At 58.1% G+C, this 21763-nt stretch overlaps 6 protein-coding genes across 6 annotated transcripts; 2 read left to right on the forward strand and 4 right to left on the reverse strand.

Moving 5' to 3' along the window:
- Positions 1–4598: 4598 nt before the first annotated feature.
- E0L32_004499 (uncharacterized protein) lies at positions 4599–6073 on the reverse strand (the record flags this gene model as incomplete). The annotated part of the gene is made up of 3 exons (XM_031138917.1): positions 4599–5389; positions 5464–5937; positions 6019–6073. The coding sequence occupies 3 exons, from the start codon at positions 6071–6073 to the stop codon at positions 4599–4601; spliced, it is 1320 nt and encodes a 439-aa protein (XP_030997230.1).
- A 905-nt stretch (positions 6074–6978) lies between these two features.
- E0L32_004500 (uncharacterized protein) lies at positions 6979–8100 on the reverse strand (the record flags this gene model as incomplete). Its single annotated transcript, XM_031138918.1, has 3 exons — positions 6979–7665; positions 7718–7855; positions 7921–8100. The coding sequence occupies 3 exons, from the start codon at positions 8098–8100 to the stop codon at positions 6979–6981; spliced, it is 1005 nt and encodes a 334-aa protein (XP_030997231.1).
- A 960-nt stretch (positions 8101–9060) lies between these two features.
- E0L32_004501 (uncharacterized protein) lies at positions 9061–12885 on the reverse strand (the record flags this gene model as incomplete). The annotated part of the gene is made up of 1 exon (XM_031138919.1): positions 9061–12885. The coding sequence occupies one exon, from the start codon at positions 12883–12885 to the stop codon at positions 9061–9063; it is 3825 nt and encodes a 1274-aa protein (XP_030997232.1).
- Positions 12886–13869: 984 nt separating this feature from the next.
- On the forward strand, positions 13870–14351 carry E0L32_004502 (uncharacterized protein; the record flags this gene model as incomplete). Its single annotated transcript, XM_031138920.1, has 2 exons — positions 13870–14019; positions 14190–14351. The coding sequence occupies 2 exons, from the start codon at positions 13870–13872 to the stop codon at positions 14349–14351; spliced, it is 312 nt and encodes a 103-aa protein (XP_030997233.1).
- A 419-nt stretch (positions 14352–14770) lies between these two features.
- On the reverse strand, positions 14771–16115 carry E0L32_004503 (uncharacterized protein; the record flags this gene model as incomplete). The annotated part of the gene is made up of 5 exons (XM_031138921.1): positions 14771–15399; positions 15452–15635; positions 15695–15828; positions 15928–15988; positions 16059–16115. The coding sequence occupies 5 exons, from the start codon at positions 16113–16115 to the stop codon at positions 14771–14773; spliced, it is 1065 nt and encodes a 354-aa protein (XP_030997234.1).
- Positions 16116–17856: 1741 nt separating this feature from the next.
- Positions 17857–21452, forward strand: E0L32_004504 (uncharacterized protein; the record flags this gene model as incomplete). The annotated part of the gene is made up of 2 exons (XM_031138922.1): positions 17857–18525; positions 18627–21452. The coding sequence occupies 2 exons, from the start codon at positions 17857–17859 to the stop codon at positions 21450–21452; spliced, it is 3495 nt and encodes a 1164-aa protein (XP_030997235.1).
- Between the last annotated feature and the right edge of the window lie 311 nt (positions 21453–21763).

Genomic DNA, 21763 nt, shown 5'->3' on the forward strand with positions numbered 1-21763 from the left:
CCATTGGCGCTGCCCGTTGTTCCTGCTTCGATCAACCGTGGGTGCAATCATGGGGTGGTGCAGATGAACCTCGTATCTGCACCTCAACCCATGTTATCAGGACCCCGGTCACCCCTTCAACCCAACCCTGGGGTATCGTCCACCTGCAGGTCTATGCTTCTCTCTTTCCAGCATAAAACTTGTCCCAGTAAAATCCGCCCCAAAACGCCGTGCAAATGCTCAGTTTCGTTGGAGGTAGATAGATGGCTCTCTTGCTCAGCGAGATGTCCATCTCGAAAGGCAGCCAGTGACTCTCCCTCAATAAAACCCCCGGGGAAGAAGAAAAAAAAAAACGCCATGCCCATGCAAAGAGAATAGATCAATGAAAATGATCTAGATCGACGGCGGCTAGCTCCATGATCGCTGATGATAGAAATTTGAAAGTCGCCGGCTCTGTTGTTGCGTAAAATCGTACAGTGACTGTGATGGACACAGCCCAAAGCAAAGATGACTTGTGTGTCGTATCATCGCCGCAGACCGACATGGATCTCGGGCTTGCACAGGCCGTTGTTGCAGCAGATCTCGGGGCCAGCCTTGCCGTTCAATATCGCATCAACCTTGTCCTATCGAGGCCATGGCTGTTAGTACGGTTGTCTCTTGTGTCGACAGGATCCGAGATAGGGAGGCTTACCTGGGGGCATGGGATGGGAGAGGCGGCGACGAGAGAGCTGAGAGAGAGGACAGCGGCGAGGGCGCCTGATACGAGGACTCGGAGTTGCATTATATCGTGAGAGCACACACACAGGACGTGTGTATGCGTGTCTGCAGGTGCGAGTTGAGTTGTGACGGATGGGTGTAGGGAGTATTATGTGTGTAAGTGGTGGTGGATAAGAAACGTGGTGGACCAGTTGACCAGACGCCTCTGCAAGAAAGGGAGGAATGGCACTTATATCAAAGCAACGGAATCTAGGAGGTGTGAGGGCAAATCAGGCAAGGTGCAGGAAAACAAAAGCCCCGAAGCCTAGCGATATATACGTGCCAATTCCGGGTCAGCACACACACGATCGCCCTGTGGAGGGCGGGCAGCAGGGCCAGAGGAGGTCCAGGGCAAGAGAAAAAAAAAGGAAAGGGTTGGCGCGGGCTGCAATGGCACCGACACTAGCAGGACTAGGAGGGCTGACGGGGTGGGTATGTACGGAGTAGTGACAAGTAGTGACAAGTAGGTAGTGGGCTCGGTGGAGTTCACGACAACAAGCCTTGAAGGATACAAGGCACCACCAGCTCAGAATGGGCACGCCGGGCCCTGCTTAGCTCGTCTGGGCGTCAGCCAGAGCGTGATAGGCAGGGAGCACGATCTTCCTCATTGGATTGAACAAGAGCGAGGGAGATAGTTACAGAGTAGAAAGAAAGAGAGAGGGACACTACCCGAAACCGATAGTCTCTGGGGGAGATGACAGACACGGCTGGGCCGCCGTCTTATCCGCCTCTCTCGAGATCCCTAGGTAGTTAGGTATTGCGCCCGCAGAGTAACTACGTGTCTACCTACCTCGATTGCTCATTTGGCTCACTCGCAGACGACGACCCTGTCCATCTCGGGCCGCCGTGATATGAGAGGGGGAGACATGCAGGGCCCATGGGCACACGAGCGGCGCACGGAGAGAGCAGTACGGAGTAAGCATCAGGCCAGGCCAGGCCAGGCCAGGCCAGGACTCGCTCACGCATCGCATGCATGCAGACGAGGGCAAGCAAGCCACCGACCGGGCTCAGTGCCTCATCACTCCAGTGATGACCCGCCAGCGCACACACACACACGAGAAAGAGAGAGGGGCGCATCAGAACATTTTGCAGCACTTGCTTTGCTCGTCACTCGACGTCATCCCGGAGCCAGCAGGAGAAAGCCCGCGGCATTGCTGACCCGGTGACTGGGGAGAGCTAGTCGGTAGCTCGCCATGGGCATTCTAGAATGATTCGTAAAAGAGGAGGGGAGAGTGGTATGCAGAAAATAGAAATGGCCATGGAGGGAGGGCAAAGTCAGCAGGGCAGAACGCCACGGGAGCTAGGTAAAGGCCAGGGGAAACGCAACGTTGCCAGGTGAGAACAGTGAGAACGAGATGGCCAGGTGAGCGCTACACGAGTTTTTTGCCGTTCGCTAGACTTTTGTCGTGGTGTGGCTTTCCCTCCTTGTGCATTTTCTCGCGTCCTGGTTGGCTGTTGCGCGGGGATACGATAAGAAAAAGGTGGAGATCAAGCCCTCGAACCAGCGAGTCAAGAGAGGGCAAGAATAGAAACATCCCCCCCCCGCTAGCTTTGTTGCTCAGGGACCACAGTACCTAGGTACCTCTCACATCCATCCCGTGTGCCGTCAAGCCGGGCGGGAGGGAGCCCGGTAATTGGGGTGTCAGTGCGCTGAACGGAGGGCCGTGACACCCTGGCTTCAGCACCCCGACAGCCAGCATCCAGCCTTACAAGTACAATACAACCGCGCTACCACCACCGTATCCCAGCTGAAATAAGACTGCCCAGGTGAAATATGACGTCTGGTTGGACCCATTGACTTGGCTTTTTCCCTCCCTCCATGGCGTCGGACTCTTGACCGCAGCCACCGCCAAAATGAACAACAGCCTCGGCAGCACCGAAAACCATAATTTGTCAATCAGCCACCCTTCTTACCACTCATTTCCAGGAGGCACGGAGTAGTATGATGATACTGTCATGCGAGGGAGAGATGGTCGTTTGCCCTGCCACTACAATTGTATCCTTTCATCGCTCTTCTTCTTCTCGGTCGGTGGGCAGCGATTGACGCACCCCGTCGGAGAAAGTTGGAGGCTGAAACTGTGGCCCTGTGGGTGATCGGCGCAGGAGATCGCTGGTGACCCCCCAACCCTCAATCTGATCTGCAGAACGGCCGGGCCATCAATGCCACCCTACAGCTGTTTGGGTGCTAGCACCGCTTCGACCGCTTCAGCCTCCTGTTACGCATCATACCCCTCTCTGAGAGGATGATATAACCCTGCAAACGCGTAGTGCTGCGTGTGCATCAAGTACCTAGAGACGTTGAAGGCCAACCTGCTACGAGGATCGAATAGTGACGATCGCCTTGGGGGATTATGGAAAAAGGACAATCTTCAATCTCCAACAAGAATTGTGTGTGGATCATCACCATTCAAAACTCGGTCCTACACTAGCAAAATCCGCGCTGGAATGAGGAAATGACCCTGAGACAGTGGCTTGCTCCCGCAAACTGTCTCATCCTGATGCCTGGGCTGGGTTGGAGTGTGACGCCTGGAGCCAAGTCCGCTTGACACATTCTTTATTACGACAGGGACAGAGAAAGACTGGAGTCACCCGTCTCTCTGTTGTTCAATACAAGTAAGAGACTTGAATCTACTTGTGCAACTGGATGGATACCTGTGCTCAGAGCCCTTTTGGTTTCTCGGTCTCCGCAAAATGGAGTCTTTCATATCGCAACAGAGTGGGTTCCTTCAATACATGCTCGGAGAAAATTGCTTCTTCTCAATAAAGCTGTACGCAGATCTCTCCTCGTTTCGAGATCCAAATCCTTCTGTCCCCAGATTTCTTCTTCTCGGAAATCTTAAATTGATAGACCCCCAGCTGAAACCAAATCGGCTGATCTCAATCAAAGTGAAAAGTCTTTGGCACTGCCGGTCGATCTGCAGCAACGAGCAAGTTGGGTTTCTTGAAGGTCGTGTATTCCAAACAGTTTCAAGACACAGTCAAGAGTATAATTGATGACCAGTCCTGATCCTCCTTCCCGCAAAGGCTCGGGCTGGCGTATTGCCAAAGCAATTATGAGATTTGATGGCGATGCCTTTAGATATAGCACCCCATCACTTTCACCAATCAACAACTACGTCATCACCATGAATCGCAAGCAGGGACAGTTGTCTCGATCTTATCTCTTTTACAAGCGCTTTGATTGTACGAGCTGGTGCCTATGTAGCATCCATCTACACCGTAAAACTCCCTCGCCTCCATCCATCCATCCATCCATCATCGTCTTTCTAACCTCTTGCTTCCGGGCGAGGAAAAAGCTCTCAAAACAAGTACACACAAAGAACATTAATAGTAGAATGCCTCCATCCGAGTGAAAATGAAAAAAAAAAAAAAAAAAAAGACAAAGAAGAAACGCCGGTGAGCTTTTGAGATAGGCCTTCCCTTTCCCTCATCGCCCCTCTTCGAGACCAGGCTGGGGAGTAAAACCCAAAAGGCAGCCCGTCCGCCCGTTGTAATGTTCGATATCCATACACACACATGCATGGCAAGGTGACCATAGCCATCATGTTCCAACCCCCTCCCCAATTTCCAGCCCATATCCGTCGTCGCCCTCCATGGCATGCATAGCTGGCTGGCACACACCCTCACAGGTTAGCTTTACTCTTCTTCACTTTACGTCCCGTCCACGGCACGAGGGGGACGACGTCTCGCTTGATAGTCTTGAACACCAGCTTGTCAAGCCGGTGCGGGCTGAGAGCAGGACCAGGCATCCAGATAACTTTCTTCGTGTCCGCATCCTTGAACCCCGGGCGGCGGTCGGCGGGCGACCGCGGCGCCCTCCTCCCCTCCTCCATCCCCATCCCATCGGGCCGAGCCTTCCGCTTCTAGTGGTAGAACGCCGACTTCTGGAAGCTCTCGGGCGTGACATCGCCGACCTTGCCCGCGGGCATCGGCGGCGGCGGCGGCGGCGCAGCAACAACAGAGCTCGAGGTGAGAGAATCGGCGCGGGTGGTGGCGCCGTCCTCGCTCGCCGCCGTCGACGACGCAGCAGCAGCAGCCTTGATCGCGGCCACGGGCTGGCCCGGCCGCTGCGGCGGGCCCAGGAACGAGCCGGGCAGGTACCCCTGGCGGCCGTCGCGCGTGCGGCACCGCCACCACTCGGACGGGTTGCCGAGCGGGTCGGCCTTGCTCAGCACGGCGACGAAGTCGCCCTTGCGCACGGCGAGGTCGACGCCCGGCACCGCGGCGGCGCCCTGCTCGGGCGTGAAGTCGTACACGACGCGGCAGAACTCGAGCTTGGCCGGGTCGACCACGGCCTGCTGCTGCTGCTGCTGCTGCAGGGCCATGCGGCGGCGCTCCTCCTCCTCGTGCGAGGCGGCGAGCGTCTTGATGACCTTGCTCATCAGGTAGGGCAGGCCGAAGGCCGCGAGGACGAAGAAGAAGAGGGGTTTGCGGCTGGGCTTGGGGGGCTGGTGGGCGCCGTCGGGGGAGGGCAGCTGCCGGCCCTCGAAGCGCGCAAAGGCGGCGGGCGTCAGCGCGGTGGCGTCGACCGGGGGCGGGCGGCCGGTGAGCTTGGCGATGAGGGTCCTGATCCAGCGCATCAGGGTGAAGATGCCCAGCACGGAGCCGAGCGTGTCGCGCAGGTTGCCGAACTGCTCTGCTACTGAGACCATAGCTATGTCGGTTTGTCAGTATACTCTGCACCGGAGCATCCCACGTACGGGGAGCCAAAGTGAGCGCCGGACTTACCAAAGAAGCTCGAGTGTGTCGCCATGTACGTGCTCTCCAGCATTTGCGCGAACCCTCCAAAGGCACCTACGATACCCTCTAGCATCTGGAAGGTCGCCTGCGTGCTCGTGTTGAACCGCTGTGTGAGGCTGTTGGGGTCGTTGGGGTCGCCCATGCCCGGCATGCCTCCGTACATGCCTCCGCCGTACATGCCGCCGCCGTAACCTCCGTACATACCTCCGCCGTAGCCGCCGTAGCCGCCGTATCTAGAGTACGGTGATGAGTAGGGCGAGGAGTACGCTGAGCCGTAGGATCCATAGGGGGAAGCACCCAGAGGCCTACTGTACTGGGCTGCGTTTTGGTTGACGGCTGACGTCAGGGAGGCTGGTATCGCGGGGATGGCGGGCGCGATGGCGGTAGATGATGCGGCGGTTGAGGGAATGGCAGGTGAGGTAGTAGATGAAGTGGTAGTAGCGGAAGAGGGGGCTGCTGCTGCTGTTGCCGTGCAATTCGGTCAGTATGATCACGGTATGTGGTGGTATCGGGGCTCGATCGGAGGGATCAACAGAAACATACCAGTTGTGGAGGGCGCGGCGCCCTGCCTCTCCCAGGGCTTCGGCGGGGAGGCCATCGCGGCTAGAAGGCTACGTGTCGCCGCCTAGATACTCGGTGATATCGAGATTGAATTTGTGTGTCTTGAGAGACGGCCTCGATGGCCCGTCTGAAAAGGAGACCGCGAGGTGGCGATGACCAAGCGGGAGACGGGCGAGGCGAGCGGGAATTGGCGCTCGGGAGGCTGGCGCGAGCCGTGGCCGTGTGTCGATCAAAACAATGCAGTCGAAAACCTCTGCTGCAGGCCGAGAAAATAAGAGCCACGAGTCAATGAAAGAAGAATGATTGAAACGTAGAGAGCGGGCGGCACCGAGGCAGCTCTCGTGTGTCGACGGGGGTGCTGCGGAGGAGACGACGTCGGATTTGATCTGGGGGCGGGCAGAGCAGCAGAGTGGAGGGAGAGGGAGGCTGCTAGAAGGCGAAAAAGCTAGACTCGAGGGTTGTAGCGCCGGTGCCTCGCTCTGCTCTGCGTGTGGAAGAGTCAGCCGGGGGGGCGGGCTTGTGAACCTCGGCTTCCACCGCCGCCCACGGGGTATTTTTGCCGACTCCACTCTTTGTACTCTGGCTCTCTAGCCGGCATTATCTTAACAGATCCGCATACAGTCTTCCATACAAATATGTTAAAGCTGCTCAATCTCACCTCGGCCGCCGTCTTGCCTCCCAAGACACCCTGTTTGAGTAACATACCGATGTCAAATTATCATTTCCCTTTTCGAGCATGATAGGGCGAGTTATTCTTCTCCCCATCTGCTTCACAAAGTGCAACGGGGAAAGCAAAGGATGCAAGCAACGATGCAAGCAATAAATTGATAACTACCTACCTAGGTACCTAGAGTCAAAGTATACCAACATACACTAACCGAGCAGCAAGCATCATTTATTCTCGTATTATTTCCTTTCCTTTCCTTCATTGACAACATCAGTTCACTTCAGGCCCTTAAAGGCGGGCGCGCTCTTCGCAAACTCCTCCCAGGTCGTCAGCTCGTCCTGCAGCAGCGCGTGGCTCTCGTCGAGGCTCGCGCCGGCGTAGTACCCGGGGCTCTCCATGAGCTGCATGTTCTGCAGCAGGTCCTCGGCCGCGAACGCCGGCAGGCCCGCGCCCCCGCGGACCAGCCCCTCGACGAACACCCCGTCCGGCACCGTCGCGAAGACGGCGTCCCGGCCGGCCTCGGGGAACGCCCGCGCGAACCCGGCCAGCAGGTCCTGCGGCGACATGTACCCCGTCGCCGCGTAGACCTGCCTGCCCGCGCCGAGCTCCCGGACCCCGGCCAGCACGATGGCCTTGACCCACTTGCCCGCGTCGGCGGGCGTGAAGACGGGCAGGCGCACGGCGTCGGTGGTCGGCAGGGCCAGCGTCCAGGGCGCGCCGGGCGAGGAGGGCCTGCGCAGCGTGCCGCCCGCGATCCCGCTCATGAAGATGCCCGGCATGAAGAAGGTCGCCGGCAGGCCGATCTCGCGGATGTACTCCTCGACCCGGGCCTTGCTGTCAAAGTGCTGCACCTTGGTCAGGCGGCCCTTGCTGGCCTTGGTCACGTTGATGAGGGAGCTCCAGATGAAGTGCTTCACGCCGGCGGCCTTTGTTGTGTGGTGCATGCATCGGTTAGTCGTCGTCTGTGCTAGCCGGAAGCAGGCCAGGGCGTGGTGAAGGAGACGCTACACTCACCTTGGCGGCGTCAGCCATGTTCTTGCCCTGCTGCGTCTCGAGCTCCCCGTCCATCTTCTCCCAGTAGTTGGTCACGGCAAACACAGCCGTGGCGCCGCTCATGGCCTTCTCCAGAGAAGCCTTGTCATTGGAGTCGCCCTGCACGCCCGACCTGGTTAGTATTGCTTGATATACTTGGGCACGATTGTTGGAAAAAGACCTACAGTGACGACCTCAGCACCCTGGCTGATCAGCTTCTTGGCCGACTCGCCGTTGGCATTGCGCGAGACGCCCCGGACGGTCCAGTCGTTCTTGAGCTTGGGGTCGTTGAGGAATATCTGGGCGACCGAGCCGCCCTGTTGGCCGGTGGCGCCGAACACGGTGATGATCTTCTTGGAGGACATGTTGGTCAAAGCTCGGAGCATGTAGAAACCAGCAAGTTTGTGATATGGGACTATGAGGTGCAACAGCAGGTCAAGACCTTTATTGTCAACAGAGAAGCTGAGAGGTAGGTGCGTTTATGATAGAGCTATGCTTTGCACTAGGCGTTAAGGTTGCGAATAGTTGCTACTGGTGGATGGATGGATGGATGGATGGATGGCAGATAGCAAGCTGAGAGTCGTAGTTGGTGATGGTGATGATGGCGATGAGCCAGATCAAAGCTCCAGCATTCAACGTTCCAAGGCTCGACTTTTATACAATTGATATTGAACCTGTATCTCTATAGAACCCCAACGATGACAATTTCTAATAGCCCTTTCATCCGGCAAGATAAGTGCATTTCAAACTCTCCCATCACCTCTGTCTCGCGTCAATCAAGCGCGACTTACACGGGTACCTCATCTAGCCAGCCACTAGGCTTCTCTTGGACCGAGATGGAACGAATGGACAGCTGGGGGAGCCCACGCACGCATTCTGGCGGGCTGTAATTGGATCACGTAAGGTTGGCTGGCCAAGGAAGAGGTAGGTAGGTACCTTTGTTTCTAGCTGATGATCTTAGACTTGGTGTGGGTGAGAACAAGGTAACTATTGCCCACGTCATTACAAAGCATCGGCTCAGCCTTAGCTCGCGCTTTCGAAGAGCGCGAACGCCACAAAAATCAAATCAAGTAAGCACACTAACAACAGTCAGGAATTACTCAAGCGTGTCAAGGTCGAAAGAAGGGGAACTTCATGCATCGTGATCCAGGAATGGAAGCTTTTGGCTTTCAACGGCTTCTTGATTATGTCTTCCGCTCAGGCCTGTACAGCCAGGCAGTATATTCTAGCAGTATCGTATCATCATTGTCAAGATATTACAAAACAAAATATGCTTCGGAGAATCACACGCATCCCCATCTTCACGAGGCAGCAATGCCCGTATTCTAAGCCGATGCCTTGGCCTTCTTGGCCCTTCCTCTACCCGCACCAGCACCATCGTCAACACCCGCTTCGTGGTCACCTCCGTCGTCGTCATCGCCAGCTTCCTCCTCATCAGTAACGACGACGGCGTTTCTCGCCTTGCGCTTCCGCCCCTGCTGTGACGAGGTCTTCTTCCTGCCGCTCCCATCCGCCGCCGCGGCAGCAGCAGCATCGCCAGCGCCAGCGCCGCTCTTAGCAGTCCGCAGCTTACTCACAGCCTCGGCCATCCGCCTGCTGCCCCCCCTCGTAGAAGTAGAAGAAGACGAAGCCTTGCTGCCCTTGCCAGCCCCTCCTCCTGCACCGGCCCTCTGCCTCGGCGCAAACACCTCCTTGGCCGCGCCCGTCCCCGCGCTGCCGCCGTAGAACCGCGTGATGTTGCTCTGCGTGCCCTCCGCCTCGCGGCGGTTCATGTCCTTGATGACGGGCACCAGCACCTCGTCTGTGCGCTCCTGGCTCCACCCGATCGTCGCCATGAGGAACGTCCGCAGCGCGTCGAGGTCCGGCACGCCCCACTGGAACGGCTCCGGGTCCTTGTCCACCTCCGGGCGCAGGTAGGCCTCCGCCACCGCCGGGTTCGGGAACCCGGGCGGCAGGAACAGCTTGGCCGCCTGGGACTTGCGGAACTTGCGGCGGAAGGCGGACGACTGCTTCGTCGCCGCGGCGTCCGGCGCCCCCTTCTTAGGCAGGGGCTGCTTCTGCACCTCCTGCCACCAGTCCCTGAACTCGGCGAGGCCGTCGGCGCCCGGGAACTCGGACAGGATCTCCACGGCCGTGACGGGGCCCACGCCGTGCAGGCCCTCCGTGTAGTCGGACCCGAGCAGCTGCGCGATGGCGATGAGCTGCTCGCGCGACAGCGACAGCTCCTTCTCCAGGTCGCTGCTGAGGTACAGCTGCACAAACTTGTTGTCGTTGAACATGTTCTTGTAGACGCGCGTGCCGCCAAAGAGGAAGATGTCCGAGTCGTCGGTGACGATGCCATCGACGAGCCCCAGGTGCACCAGCTCCGCGCACTGCGCCTCGGCCTCCATCGGCGCCGTGATGTACGGGATCCCAAACAGGCGCAGGAGCGTCTGGCACTCCGTGACCATGATCTGCGTGACCTCGTCTGCGTCCCGCCTGTCCTTCTTCTGCTGGGTCCGCAGGGCGCGCAGCTCCCTCTCGTAGGCCTCTTGGTTCTCTTCTGTAGACTTGTGATTCAGTGTGCTGGCGAAGCGAGCATGTTCCTCCGCCTCTTCTGCCATTTGGACGAGAAGTTCCTCCTCTTCGGGATCGCTGAACTCATCGTCGTCGCCGTCCGCAAAGAGGGCCATGTCTGCATCGTCAACCGGCTCTGCAAGGCCTTCTACGCGATCTTGCTGAGCCGGCGGTGGTATGACAGTGTCCTCGAGCGTGACAGGGGCTGTCTCTTCTGCCGTTGTCTCAGGTTCTACCTGTTCAACAGCCTCAGACGGTGGCGCTTCATGACCTGCTTGCTCAGCGATATCCACATCTTCAAATTCAACATCCTCGGGAGATGGTGACCGAGCATTGGCCTTTTCACGCTGAGAAGCAGTCAAAGATCCAGGTGCCTCCTCCATAAAATCTCGAGGGCTCTCCACGGTAGCTCTGCCCTCCTCCATAGCAGGGACGGTGGGCGAATTGTGCTCTTCCACCAGCACAGGCTCGCCCGGAGCTTGTTCTTCCATAACCTCTTCAGAAACCCCAGCCGCCGCAGAACCCTCCTTGGGCGTCGGAGGATCCACAATCTCGACATCACTTTCGTCGTCCGAGGACTCGATCTCGACGACCCTGTCTTGCTGGTATTTGCGATACAACCGCTGCTGCTCCAGCGCCTCGGCCCGGTCCTCGGCGTCCATCTCCTCGTGCGCCTCCTGCTGCTTCTTGAGCGACTCGCGGATGTCCGTGTTGTCGACCATCCACGGCGGCAGCGGCCTCGGGGCGTCCTGGTCCCCCGCCGCCCTTTCGAACCCGCCGGCGAGCTCTTCATCTTCACCGTCTTCTGATCCGGCCCCGGTCTCCGCAGCGTCCTTGCCAGCCGCCACCCCTGCTTGAGCGCTCGGCTTCGCCCCACCGGGCTTCCTCTCAAAGATGGACGTCCGCCAGTCGAGCTTCTCAAACGGCAGCGGGCCGTCGAAAGGATTCTTGACATTGGGCCGCACAGGCGCAGGCTGCACAGTCTTGGCGGCTGCGGGCGCGGCCGCCTTCTTCTTCCTCGCGGCAGCGAGCGCGGCGCCGAGATCGACATCGCTGTCGCTGTCGCTGCCGGGGCTCTTGCTCTCACGTCTCTTGGGCACTGCGGCGTTCGCACGGCTATTGACGATATTGGCGACCGTGCGGCCGCGAGTGCCAGTGATCGGCCTCGCCTCAGCCACCGCTTTCTGCTCCCACTGAGGCGCCGGGACGTCCTCAAATTCTTCCTCTGCGGATTCGTCCTCAGCACCGCCGACGCCATGCTGGTTCTGCAAAGAAAGGGCAATGGCACGCTCCAGGCCCTCATCCTCATCTGCCTCCAACGTATTTTCCACAGGCTCCTCAAAAAGGTCATCCACGGCGGGCTGGTCCACAAACATGGAGTCCGGATTGGCTCCAGCATCCGCATCGCCCTGGCGATACGCCACCTCCTTAGCATGCAGCTTTGGCAGCCGGTTCAGACCCTCGATAGGCACGTCCTCGAAGTCATCCTCATCCTCCCAGTCCTCGTCCTCCTCCTTGGTCTGATACTGAAATTGCAAAGCATCGACGTCAATCGGCTTGTGTATCTCGCCCCGGTCTTTCTCCTTGCTGACCACGCCCAGCGCCCAGCCGCCCTCGGCGCCCTCGTTCTTGACAAGGATATACTCGCGGTCCTTCTCGCCCGCGACCCGCGCGTTGACGCCGATGGTCAGGTCCGTGCCCGTCATGCCCGCCTCGTACATGAGCCGCTGCGTCAGGTGGTTCCTCTCCCTGACCCGCTCGATCTGGAAGCGCGAGAAGGCCATGCGGTCGGGGAACATGTCCTCGAGCTGCTCCTTGCTCAGGCCCATGCGGAGGCGGCTCCGGATGCGCGCCGCGTTGAGGATGTTGTACCGGTCGGCGGCGGGCAGGCTCTTGAAGAACTCGCCGTCAAAGTCGATCTTGCTAAAGTCGTACAGGTTGACGTCCTCGCCGTCGTGGAACTGGCGCGCGTACGCCTCGAGCTCGTCGATGCTCATGATGCGCGGGTCGTCGGGCCGGCCCATGGCCTCGATGCCGTTGGCCATCTCGGGCAGGTGGTACGCGTCCTGCCGGTGGAACCTGCGGCTCTTCTGCCGCTCCTGCTGCGACATGTGCGCCTCGTCGGCGTACACGATGTTGTCCATGCTCGGCAGCGCCTCGCCCGCCGCCACGCCGTCCGCCGCCTCCGCCTCCGCCCTCTCCCTCGCCCTCTCCCTGCGCCGCTTGTCCTCGTCCTCCTCGGCGATGCGCTTCATCTGCACCGCCAGCAGCTTGCCCGCCGTGCGCACGGCGTCCTCGCGGCGGCCCTCGCGCCTGCGGCGGCGGCCCTGCAGCGTCGCGCGCTTCAGGGACGGGGCGCCGCCGTCGAAGACGAAGACGGGCAGGATGCCGTACCAGAGCAGCTTGCATATGCGGCGGAAGAAGCCGACGACGTGCGAGTTGCGCAGGGCGTTGCCCTCCTTGTCGCGCACGGCCTTGAGGAACTGGTAGATCCAGATGGATGCGTCGACGGCGAGGCGCTTGCGGTTGAGGGTCGCGAGGTTGGTCGGGCGGGCGCAGGGCTGCAGGACGGTCCAGAGGCCGTTGACTCCCATTGCGGCGGCGGCGGCGGCGACTGGTCAGAGAAAGGGTCGTGTGTTGGATGGGGGGAGGAGGATATCAAGTGGACGGAACAGCCGTCGCTTCACGAAGGGCGTGTTCTCATTTGCGTAGGTTCGTCGGTGACGGGGATCAGCAGTGTTTCCATGCGTGATCCGTCCCCTGATTGCTATCGAAACGTACAAAAAGCTTGTACAGAGCCGCAGAGCCGCCTAGATGAACTTTTCGGCATCGCCTCCAGGCATCCAGGCGCGCGATGACCCAGCACGCTGCCCCTCCCGGAAGTGACGCCAAGTCAGGTGAGCAGTGGGACGTTCTAACCCTAACCCTTAATTTACTTTTGGAAGATCTACGCCGAGCCCGCATCCACAACATGAGCCATTGCAAGGAATGCAACTGACGTCATGACCCTGGGCCACCGTCTCTGGATTAGAGTTCGTCCCGCAGGGGCCCGTCCAAGACACATTTCAGCTGCTCCTGTGTCGACATCATGTCATGAGCGCAGGTACGGAGTACTAGGAGCTTCCATGTGACAGACGGGACGGTGGACAGCCGGGGGTATCCTTGAGGACATCTAGGTAAAGTACTTGTAGACACCTATCAATACTCATAATGAGGAAGGGATCCAGCCGCCAATCTCTGCAAGTAGTAATAGGAAAGCAAATGTCGAGATGACCTATTGCAAGTGCAAGTTACAGTAAGTGCAGCATCCTCCTCTCGCCAAGCAAGCCCGAGCCCCAGTCTCCCAGTGCCCTGGCAGTGATCTCCCCAAGGGTCCTTTTGGCAGCTCAGGGCACCTGCAGACTCTTATCACATTCAAACCCCACTCAATACAGGAACCAACAAGCTGTCCAACCCCACAACACCAAAAACCCTCCCCATCTTGAATCATTCTCACATGAGCCGTAAAAGATACCACCAGTGTTGAAAGTCAACCAACCCCCAGAGACCGGCTTCCCAAAAAAGGGACCAGCACAGCAATGGACCGCTCGGAGGCCCCGGTCGTCGAGCCCGGCGACACGGCCAAGGCCGCCGCCTGCTCCTTCCTCGAGTCGCTCATCAACAAGAACATCCGCATCCACACCACCGACACGCGCATGTTCCGAGGCGAGTTCAAGTGCACCGATCCCGTGCGTCGCACCCCCTTCCTTACCACACTTGGGGGGGGCTCCGCGCGTACTCACTCAAGCGTGGAGCTGTGTGACGACGATGATGGAAACTGACTTGGGGAGTTATCCTTCAGGACCGGAACGTCGTGCTGTCGCACACGTACGAGTATAGACAACCGTCAGACGCGCAGCTGGCCGCGCAGGCCGCGTCTGCTTCGGCGGCAGGAAGCTCGGACAAGGTGGCCGTAGACATGACGTCCCGCTATCTGGGGCTCGTCGTTGTCCCGGGGCAGTACATCGTCAAGATGGAGCTTGAGGAATTTGCAAGCCAGGCCAAGAAGCAGTTGGCTTGATGATGCAGCGGTTATCCGCGCGAAGACGGGGAGGGTTTTCTGCTTGATGGATGATTTTTATGATACCCATGTAACTGCACGATACATTCCATTCATTCACTTTGCTAGTACCAATTGTAGTTAAAATAAGACGAAAGGATGAAAGGATGAGGATATAAAAAGTTCAATGCTCTACTAGATATACTCTGGCTCATTCCCGTTTCCCAATCCCGCGCACGCAAGACGGCGAAAAGCGAGGTAAGGCTAATGGTACAAGATACTAAAATTGAAAAAACTGCAGCAAACGCGGTAGCAACACCAAGACCAGTTTGTCCGTCTCCAAAACCCAGCCCATATCCTAATTATTTCTCTTGGCCTCCCAGACTATTTCAAATTACCTCAGGCCGACTCCCGTCTCCTCACTGCATTGCAACCTTGGCTCATGCGGCAAGAGTCTCGTGCTGGCGTCCGCGGGTCTCCCCATTCAGGCCCCGCTCGCTACCGAGCTCCTCCTCCTCCTCCTCTTCCTCCTCCTCGTCGTCATACTCCTCACCCTTGTGCTCGCCAGCAGCAACCCAAGAGTCACGGTCGTTCAGGGGGGCATCCTGACCAGACAGGTCGTGTCCCTCGCTGCGAGCCTTGATGTTGTTCCTCCGGCGGGTAGACAGGGTGCGGGCACGAGTGGAGAGCTTGGAGGAGACGGCGGCGTTCTGGGAGACCCAGTTCGTCAGAGCATCCTCGCAGTCCTGGATGATGGCCTTGCTGGCCTCGTAGCCGTCGTAAGCAGCGCGGGTCTCACCAGGAGTGACAGGGGTGTCGTCAATCAGCTCGAGGAGGTGCTTGCCGTAGCCGGCAATGATGGCGACCTTCTCGCAGTGCTCGCGCAGGGCGTCGAACTGGTAGGTGTAGGCAGCCTTGATCTTCTCGCGAGTGATGTTGGAGAGCTGGGCCTCGGCGACGAGCGACTCGGCCTCGGCACGGACCAGCTCCTGCTCGAGCACAACAATCTTGGGAGAGTTGGGCTCCTTGTACTTGAGCTGGGCGATCTGGTCGGTGATCTTTTGCTTCCCTGCTTGGGTGTTAGTGAGCTACCAGACGAGTCGGGTGTTGTGCGCACATACTGTCTCTGCTAGGCTGGACAGATGCCTCGATATTCCTAATGCTCTTGATGGTGATGCGGTACTGGTCGTATCTGTCGACGTATTGATCCTCAAGCTCGCCAATCTCGTACAGGAGGACGCCGAGCTTGTCCGTGACGTCAGAGACATCTTCGTCGCAAGCCTCGCCCCAGATAGACAGTTGTTGCTAGCACTCGACATTAGCTGCTGGAAAACGAAGACAAGGGCTGGCAAGTGGTGGCTTACAGCAACTTCCATGCGCTCCTTTGCGACGGTCTCCAAGCTGCGCATCACGTTCTTCTCCATCTTGACAAGCTGGGCGAGCTTCTTGGCTAGGTCGGGGCCGAAGGCGCCGGCAGCGTTGCGGCGGAGGGCATGGCCTGATGTGGCTCGTCAGCTGCTGTTCTCCAATAGCTCCCGATAGCTTCGCCTCATCTCCGCGCAAGACGTGTATACAAGAAAAAGTTCTGGGAACTTACCGAAGCCGCCGCGTCCGAAGAGACGGCCTGACTTGGTGCTGGATGGCGGAGGTGGGGGGTTCTGCGAGGCCGCATACGTCAGTCAATTGAACAACCACCTGATGCTGGCACGATACGAATGACGAACTCACCTGGATCTGCGAAGCAGTAGGCGCCCTCGAGGCGCGCATAGAGTATGTGCGATGCATTGCGGCGGTGTTGCGGTGGTGATGCGGCCGGCTGTGGTGCTGCGAGCGAGCGAGTCAAGAAAGCTGTCGGATCAGGCAGCGATAAATCTAGAGAGGCTTTCTGCAGAGCGGAAAGAATGGAAATCCCGGTTGAAAGGTGTTCAGGGTCTTTGCAGGGGGTGTATTGCGCGGCGGGTATCAAGGACGGGCAGCAATCAAATAAGAGGGATGAATTGAAGCGGAAGAGTCGGGGGAGTGTGGGCAGGGAGGGAAGATGCGCTTTATGACGGATGCATGTTGTTTTAACTCTGACGACGATCCAGCAACGACAAGCACCAGCGCCAGCACCACCAGCACGAATGAACGAATGGGGCCCGGCCGTCAGCGGGTGGTGGGCGTCGACGTCATGCCCCTGTGATTGCGACAGTAACACAGCCCAGCCCGCTTTCAGGACTAGCCTAGCAGATACTTTAGTTTGGGGAGCACAGGCCAGCTGGGCTCCAAGACGACAAGACTCATGTGTCTCTGGGCGCCCATTTTCTTGGGCGATCGGCGCATTTCCCACAAAGTTAGGTACTGCTAGTGCCCCCGCCCACTTCGTTCGCCCCGGGCCCTCCATCTGGGAAAAACCAGCTCAGCAGCCGGGCGAGCTACAAGTCCAGCTCCGTCGTGCAGCTCTCCCGAGTCCCGTCACGGGCGCTTGCCATCAAGTCATTAGGTCATCAACTCCTTAGCTTCGATGAACAGTTCCCTCTGGGCAGCTTGTAGCCTCGGAGAGCCATCTGCCGGATTGGACGAGAAGAGCAAGGCTGAGAACAAGAATGGCACAGACTAAAGATTGACTTCTGTGCTGTTATTGAGTCAGGCAAACGACCAACAAAGGTCTTTCCTCGCTAAAGAGAATGAATGATCTTGTCCCTTTCCTTCATCTCTCTGTGTAGCCAAGATGTGTGAGTCTTTCTCTAATACCTTCAAAGGGGATGCTCGGGGTTTGGCACATACTCTTGAGATGCCATTGACGGGAGTATAGGCTGGTGCCTTTGACTATGTTCTGTTATGAGAAGCGCCCAACATCCTCAATTGTCAAATATAAAAGCTTTATCTATCAGTAGCTTTTCTAGTTTTGACAGTCCAAGACAGCTGGCCAAACAGTTCTGGCCCAATATAGCCAGCCTGCGAATAGTCAATCCCTCAATTACTGAATCATCCATCTGTTCATCAAGGTGTCAATCAAAGACATTTCAATATTGTCCATTCATTGGAGGGTGCATTCTTACCAAGGAGAATCTCCTACGGTACAAGGAGGTGACAATTCACACTATTCCCAAATTGGCGACTACACCTGAGGGTGGTCGTGCCCTTTCTGGCCAGGGTGGACTATCAAAGCCGACCTAGCCAGTGCAGGTGGTGGACCCCCAGCAAATTGCCGGACCGCACGCGTCGCTTGGTACAGATCCATACACTTTCATCCCAAGGCACGCGTCACATCGACACCCTGAGTCCAGAAACAAGCCTTCACTCCTTGATTCGGCGCGGCCCTGTTGCAGATGACCAAAGATTGCAATTAGTGCTTGGTTCACCGCAACACACGGTCTATCGCTGTTGATAGTGCATCGCGACACGCCTGCCTGCTCGTTGTCCCATCGAGTGTGCTTCCTCTCGCAAGTCTCACCTCACGGCGACGATGCGTGGCTGGCACATCTCATGAGAGCCTCAAGTAGCGCCTCGGCAAGCCAACAGCCTCATCTGCATCCCCTACGCGATGCCTCTGCTAGCCAGAGTCGATGATGTCGTCGACTTGACTCTGAGCACCGACTCAGACCGTGATAGTATCACGGCCATCCATGCGCGCACCGATGGTGCTCCTCAGGCGCACCCGCCATCTGCGTCCCTGTCGCCTCGAGGACTGCGCTCTCTGAAAAACAGCCCCGCGCATTCTCGGAGGACGGCTAGTCCCCAGTCTGCAAAGAAGCGCATTTCCAACGGGTCCGGACCGGCTACGACCGACTCGAGCATCACGTACACCGAGGAGACGCCTACCAAATCGGGTGGTGCCTCTACCTTCTCATTCTCTAGAGAAGGCAGCAATGTCGCCTCCGCGTCGCGGCCCCCTGAGAGCGCCACCCATTCGTCCCCAGTGTTTACTACCCCGCCTCAGTCGCACACCACTCGGGCTCAGCAGACGCCCAAGAACCAGACGCCTAGGAAGGCCGAGTGGACCACTGCTAAGATCGAGAGCTCGCTGCGCACCTTCTCGGCAGAGCTGGGCAGAGATCATGCGAAACTGCTTCGGTATACCCTAGAGTCGACATTCAAGCAGAAGCCAGCAGGCCGTAAGCACCTCAGCTCCAAGGATGATCTTGCAGGCCTGAAACCCGAACCTGCCAACGAGGCCACTCCACGTGACAAGATCATGAGAATCAAGCCCAAGGTAAGCAAACATAATTCCGATATAGTGATGGCCGATACCGTCTGTAGTAGTGACGGGCGGCTGCCCTATGACGATGAGACAAAGACTTATACGCTTTCCAGCAACACGGGAAAGAGTACCACAGGAGTAAAGGGGATCAAAAGGAGATTCTGTTTCCCGTGGTGTGTATCAAGTCGAATAAGAATCGCGTTCCCAAGTATCGCTTTCACCATGTGGAAATATCGAGGAACATACTCTCGCCCAACACACCTCTCAAATTCATCCCCCACCTGCGGGATCTTGACAACGACAACTCGGAGGTTCAAAAGTTCAACCAGTGGATCGAGGAGCTTGAGAGCATGGACCAGAAATCTGGCTTTAACACCGCCAGTCGTAACACCAAGTTTGCGCGCACTCGAGTGCTCGAACGCGCTATGACTCTGTCTCTCTACCTCGAACGTTGGATCAAACGACTCGGCATTGACAACTGTAGCAAATCGACTCTGATACGGCATATGGCCAGTACGTCTGAGAGTGACGATGCCATTACGCCGCAGCAGAAGAACCACCTGCTCAATTCGTACAACGAGGATGTTGGATCCCCTCGCGCCGTTAAAATTGCGCGAATGTTTACAGAAGCCTTTAACAAGGTCTTCTCGAAGAAGAACGTCAGCCTAGACGACGTCTTGATGCTCGACGAGTCAGTCGAGACTCTTGTCGACACCAAGAAGATGACCAAGGAGGGCTTCAGCAGCCAGAAACTGGGTGATGAGCAGCACATCGAGCTGCTGGAGCGTTGGCTCGGCTCCTACACTGTTCTGGGCTGTATGATCTGCTATGCCCACTCCTGTGAGCACGGTGAATTTGACGCCGACAACATCCGCCGTTGCTTCTCTATCGACATGAACGTCAACATGAAACTGGGACAACTCATTAAACGGCGCCGCATCGCTGCTGCTCAAGAGAAGATGAACGGTACTCCCTCCAAGGCTATGACTCAGCCTTGTAAGAACAAGTGCTACCGAAACTACGATATCGGCAACGAGGGCTATGTGACGCGAGACTGGACCGAAGAAGAGACGAATCTCCTCCGCGCCATCTTCTTTGTGCTATGCGATAACAACGATGTCCGTCCGCAGTGCACTACTGCCGTTCTCCTAGGGCGTTACTGCTGGGAAGTCTACAGGAAACTGAAGCAGATGGACCTGACACTGCCAGAGGTGCAGGTCCCAGACGAGTCGACCGTCAAGGCGCCTCGGCCGATCCCCTGGTACGATCGTCACCGAAAGGTCCTACAGGGTGATTGGCAGGAGCATACCAACACCCACGAGCATGCTGTTCGCGAAATGCGCGATCCCTGCTTCCACGATGGACCCTGCACAGTCGCGAACGGGTGTCAATGCGTGGCAGCCAAGGTTATGTGTGAACGCTTCTGTCGGTGCACCGCTGAGACATGCTCGCACAAGTTTACGGGGTGCGCTTGTCACTCTAGTGGCAAGACGTGCTTTGCCAAACAAAAGGAAGGCAAACCTTGCATCTGCGTCCAGCTGAATCGCGAGTGCGATCCGGTGCTCTGCAAGGGCTGTGGTGCGCGTGATCGTGCAGATCCGCAGAACGCTCGCGACGAAGTACTCCATTCAACTGGATGCCAAAACGTCGCTCTACAGCGCGGCCTCTCCAAGACCGTCTTGATCGGCAAGTCGCAGCTTGAGGCTTGCGGATACGGCTTGTTCACGGCCGAGGACATAGCTGCGGATGAGTTCGTCATCGAGTACGTAGGAGAGCTGATCACACACGACGAGGGTGTGCGGCGGGAGGCACGCCGTGGTGATGTGTTCGACGAAGAGTCGAACAGTTCTTACCTCTTCACGCTCTTGGAGCAAGACGGCATCTGGGTCGACGCCGCGATGTACGGAAACCTGAGCCGCTACATCAATCACGCGGGCGAGCACGACAAGCGCGGCTGCAACATCACGCCCAAGATCCTCTACGTCAACGGCGAGTTCCGCATCCGTTTCACGGCCATACGCGATATCAAGGCCGGCGAAGAGCTCTTCTTCAACTACGGTGAAAACTTCCCCAATCTGACCAAGAAGCTGCTCGAGGACAAGGTCGACGCCGGGGGCGACGAGAGCATGCTCGGCGCCTCCTCGGCCGGCACGGGCCAGCAGGCGAAGAAACGCGGCCGCGGCGGCCGGCAGCCTGCTGGCACCGCTCGCAAGTCCGGCAACACGGGCGGCGGCGGCGGCGGGCGGAAGAAGCAGCAGACCACTGGGTCGGGCGCGCGCAAGGAGGCTCCGCGGTTCAGGGTCATCGAGGAGCTCGACGACGACGACGACACGGACATGTTCCCGGAAGACAACGTGGCCTCCTTTGCGAGGGGCAACTCTCGGCGCGGCCGCAAGCGTAAGAGGCCCGGCCCGAATGATGATGATGACGACGACGACGGCGAGGACGAGTATCGCCCTGGGGCCAAGGGGTCTGAGACCGACTTCGAGTACCGCGCGGGGCGGAACCGTCGCCGCGGCGGTGGTGGTGCCGGCGCCGGCGGCAGGAGGCGCGGGGCCGACGCGCACGTCGAGGCGGGCGAGATCCGCGCCAGCCCGCGCGGTAGTGCCAGCAAGCGGGCTAGGCGGTTCGGCGGCCTGGACGACAGCGCCGTGGGCGAGCCGGATGAGCACCAGGGCGCCGGCGCCGGCGGCCGGGGGGCTCCCGAGACGCCTACGAGGCAGAACCGGCGCGGCGGCGCGGCGGCCGCGGCGAGGCGGAGCGTGGAGGAGGTTGAGGACTCTATGGAGGTGGACACTTCTTCCTTCTACAACGGCAACCGCCGGGGCGTCTCGTACGATGATGGAGATGACGATGGAGATGACGACGATAGCGTCGTCGACAGCGCGAGGCGGAGGAAGAGGCAGAAGCCGGCGAGGTATCGGGTTGAGGATGATTGAAGAGGGAGAGCATGGGGGGTGTGTGATGGCAGTTGTTATTGTTGTTGTTTGCCGATGTGGAGGGTGACTTTGAGGGGGGGAGTAGTTGTAGAATAGCAGTACTGGTGTTACCTTTTTTTTTTATTCCATTAGAGAAGGGAGGTCTTGGTCGAATATGAAATTCTGTACGAGTATTAAATTACCAGGTCCAAAGCGTGCGTGATGTTGATATGCTGGACTATATCGTTTTAGTTCTCTGAGACTACCCTGAGGGGCGGGAAGGACTTGTCCTGACCTGTCGACTACTTGCTCGGGTCGGATTAGTCAAACCA

This window comes from Thyridium curvatum (genome assembly GCF_004353045.1).
Source record: "Thyridium curvatum strain D216 chromosome Unknown NODE_21_length_474914_cov_86.438106, whole genome shotgun sequence".
Taxonomy (NCBI): domain Eukaryota; kingdom Fungi; phylum Ascomycota; class Sordariomycetes; order Thyridiales; family Thyridiaceae; genus Thyridium; species Thyridium curvatum.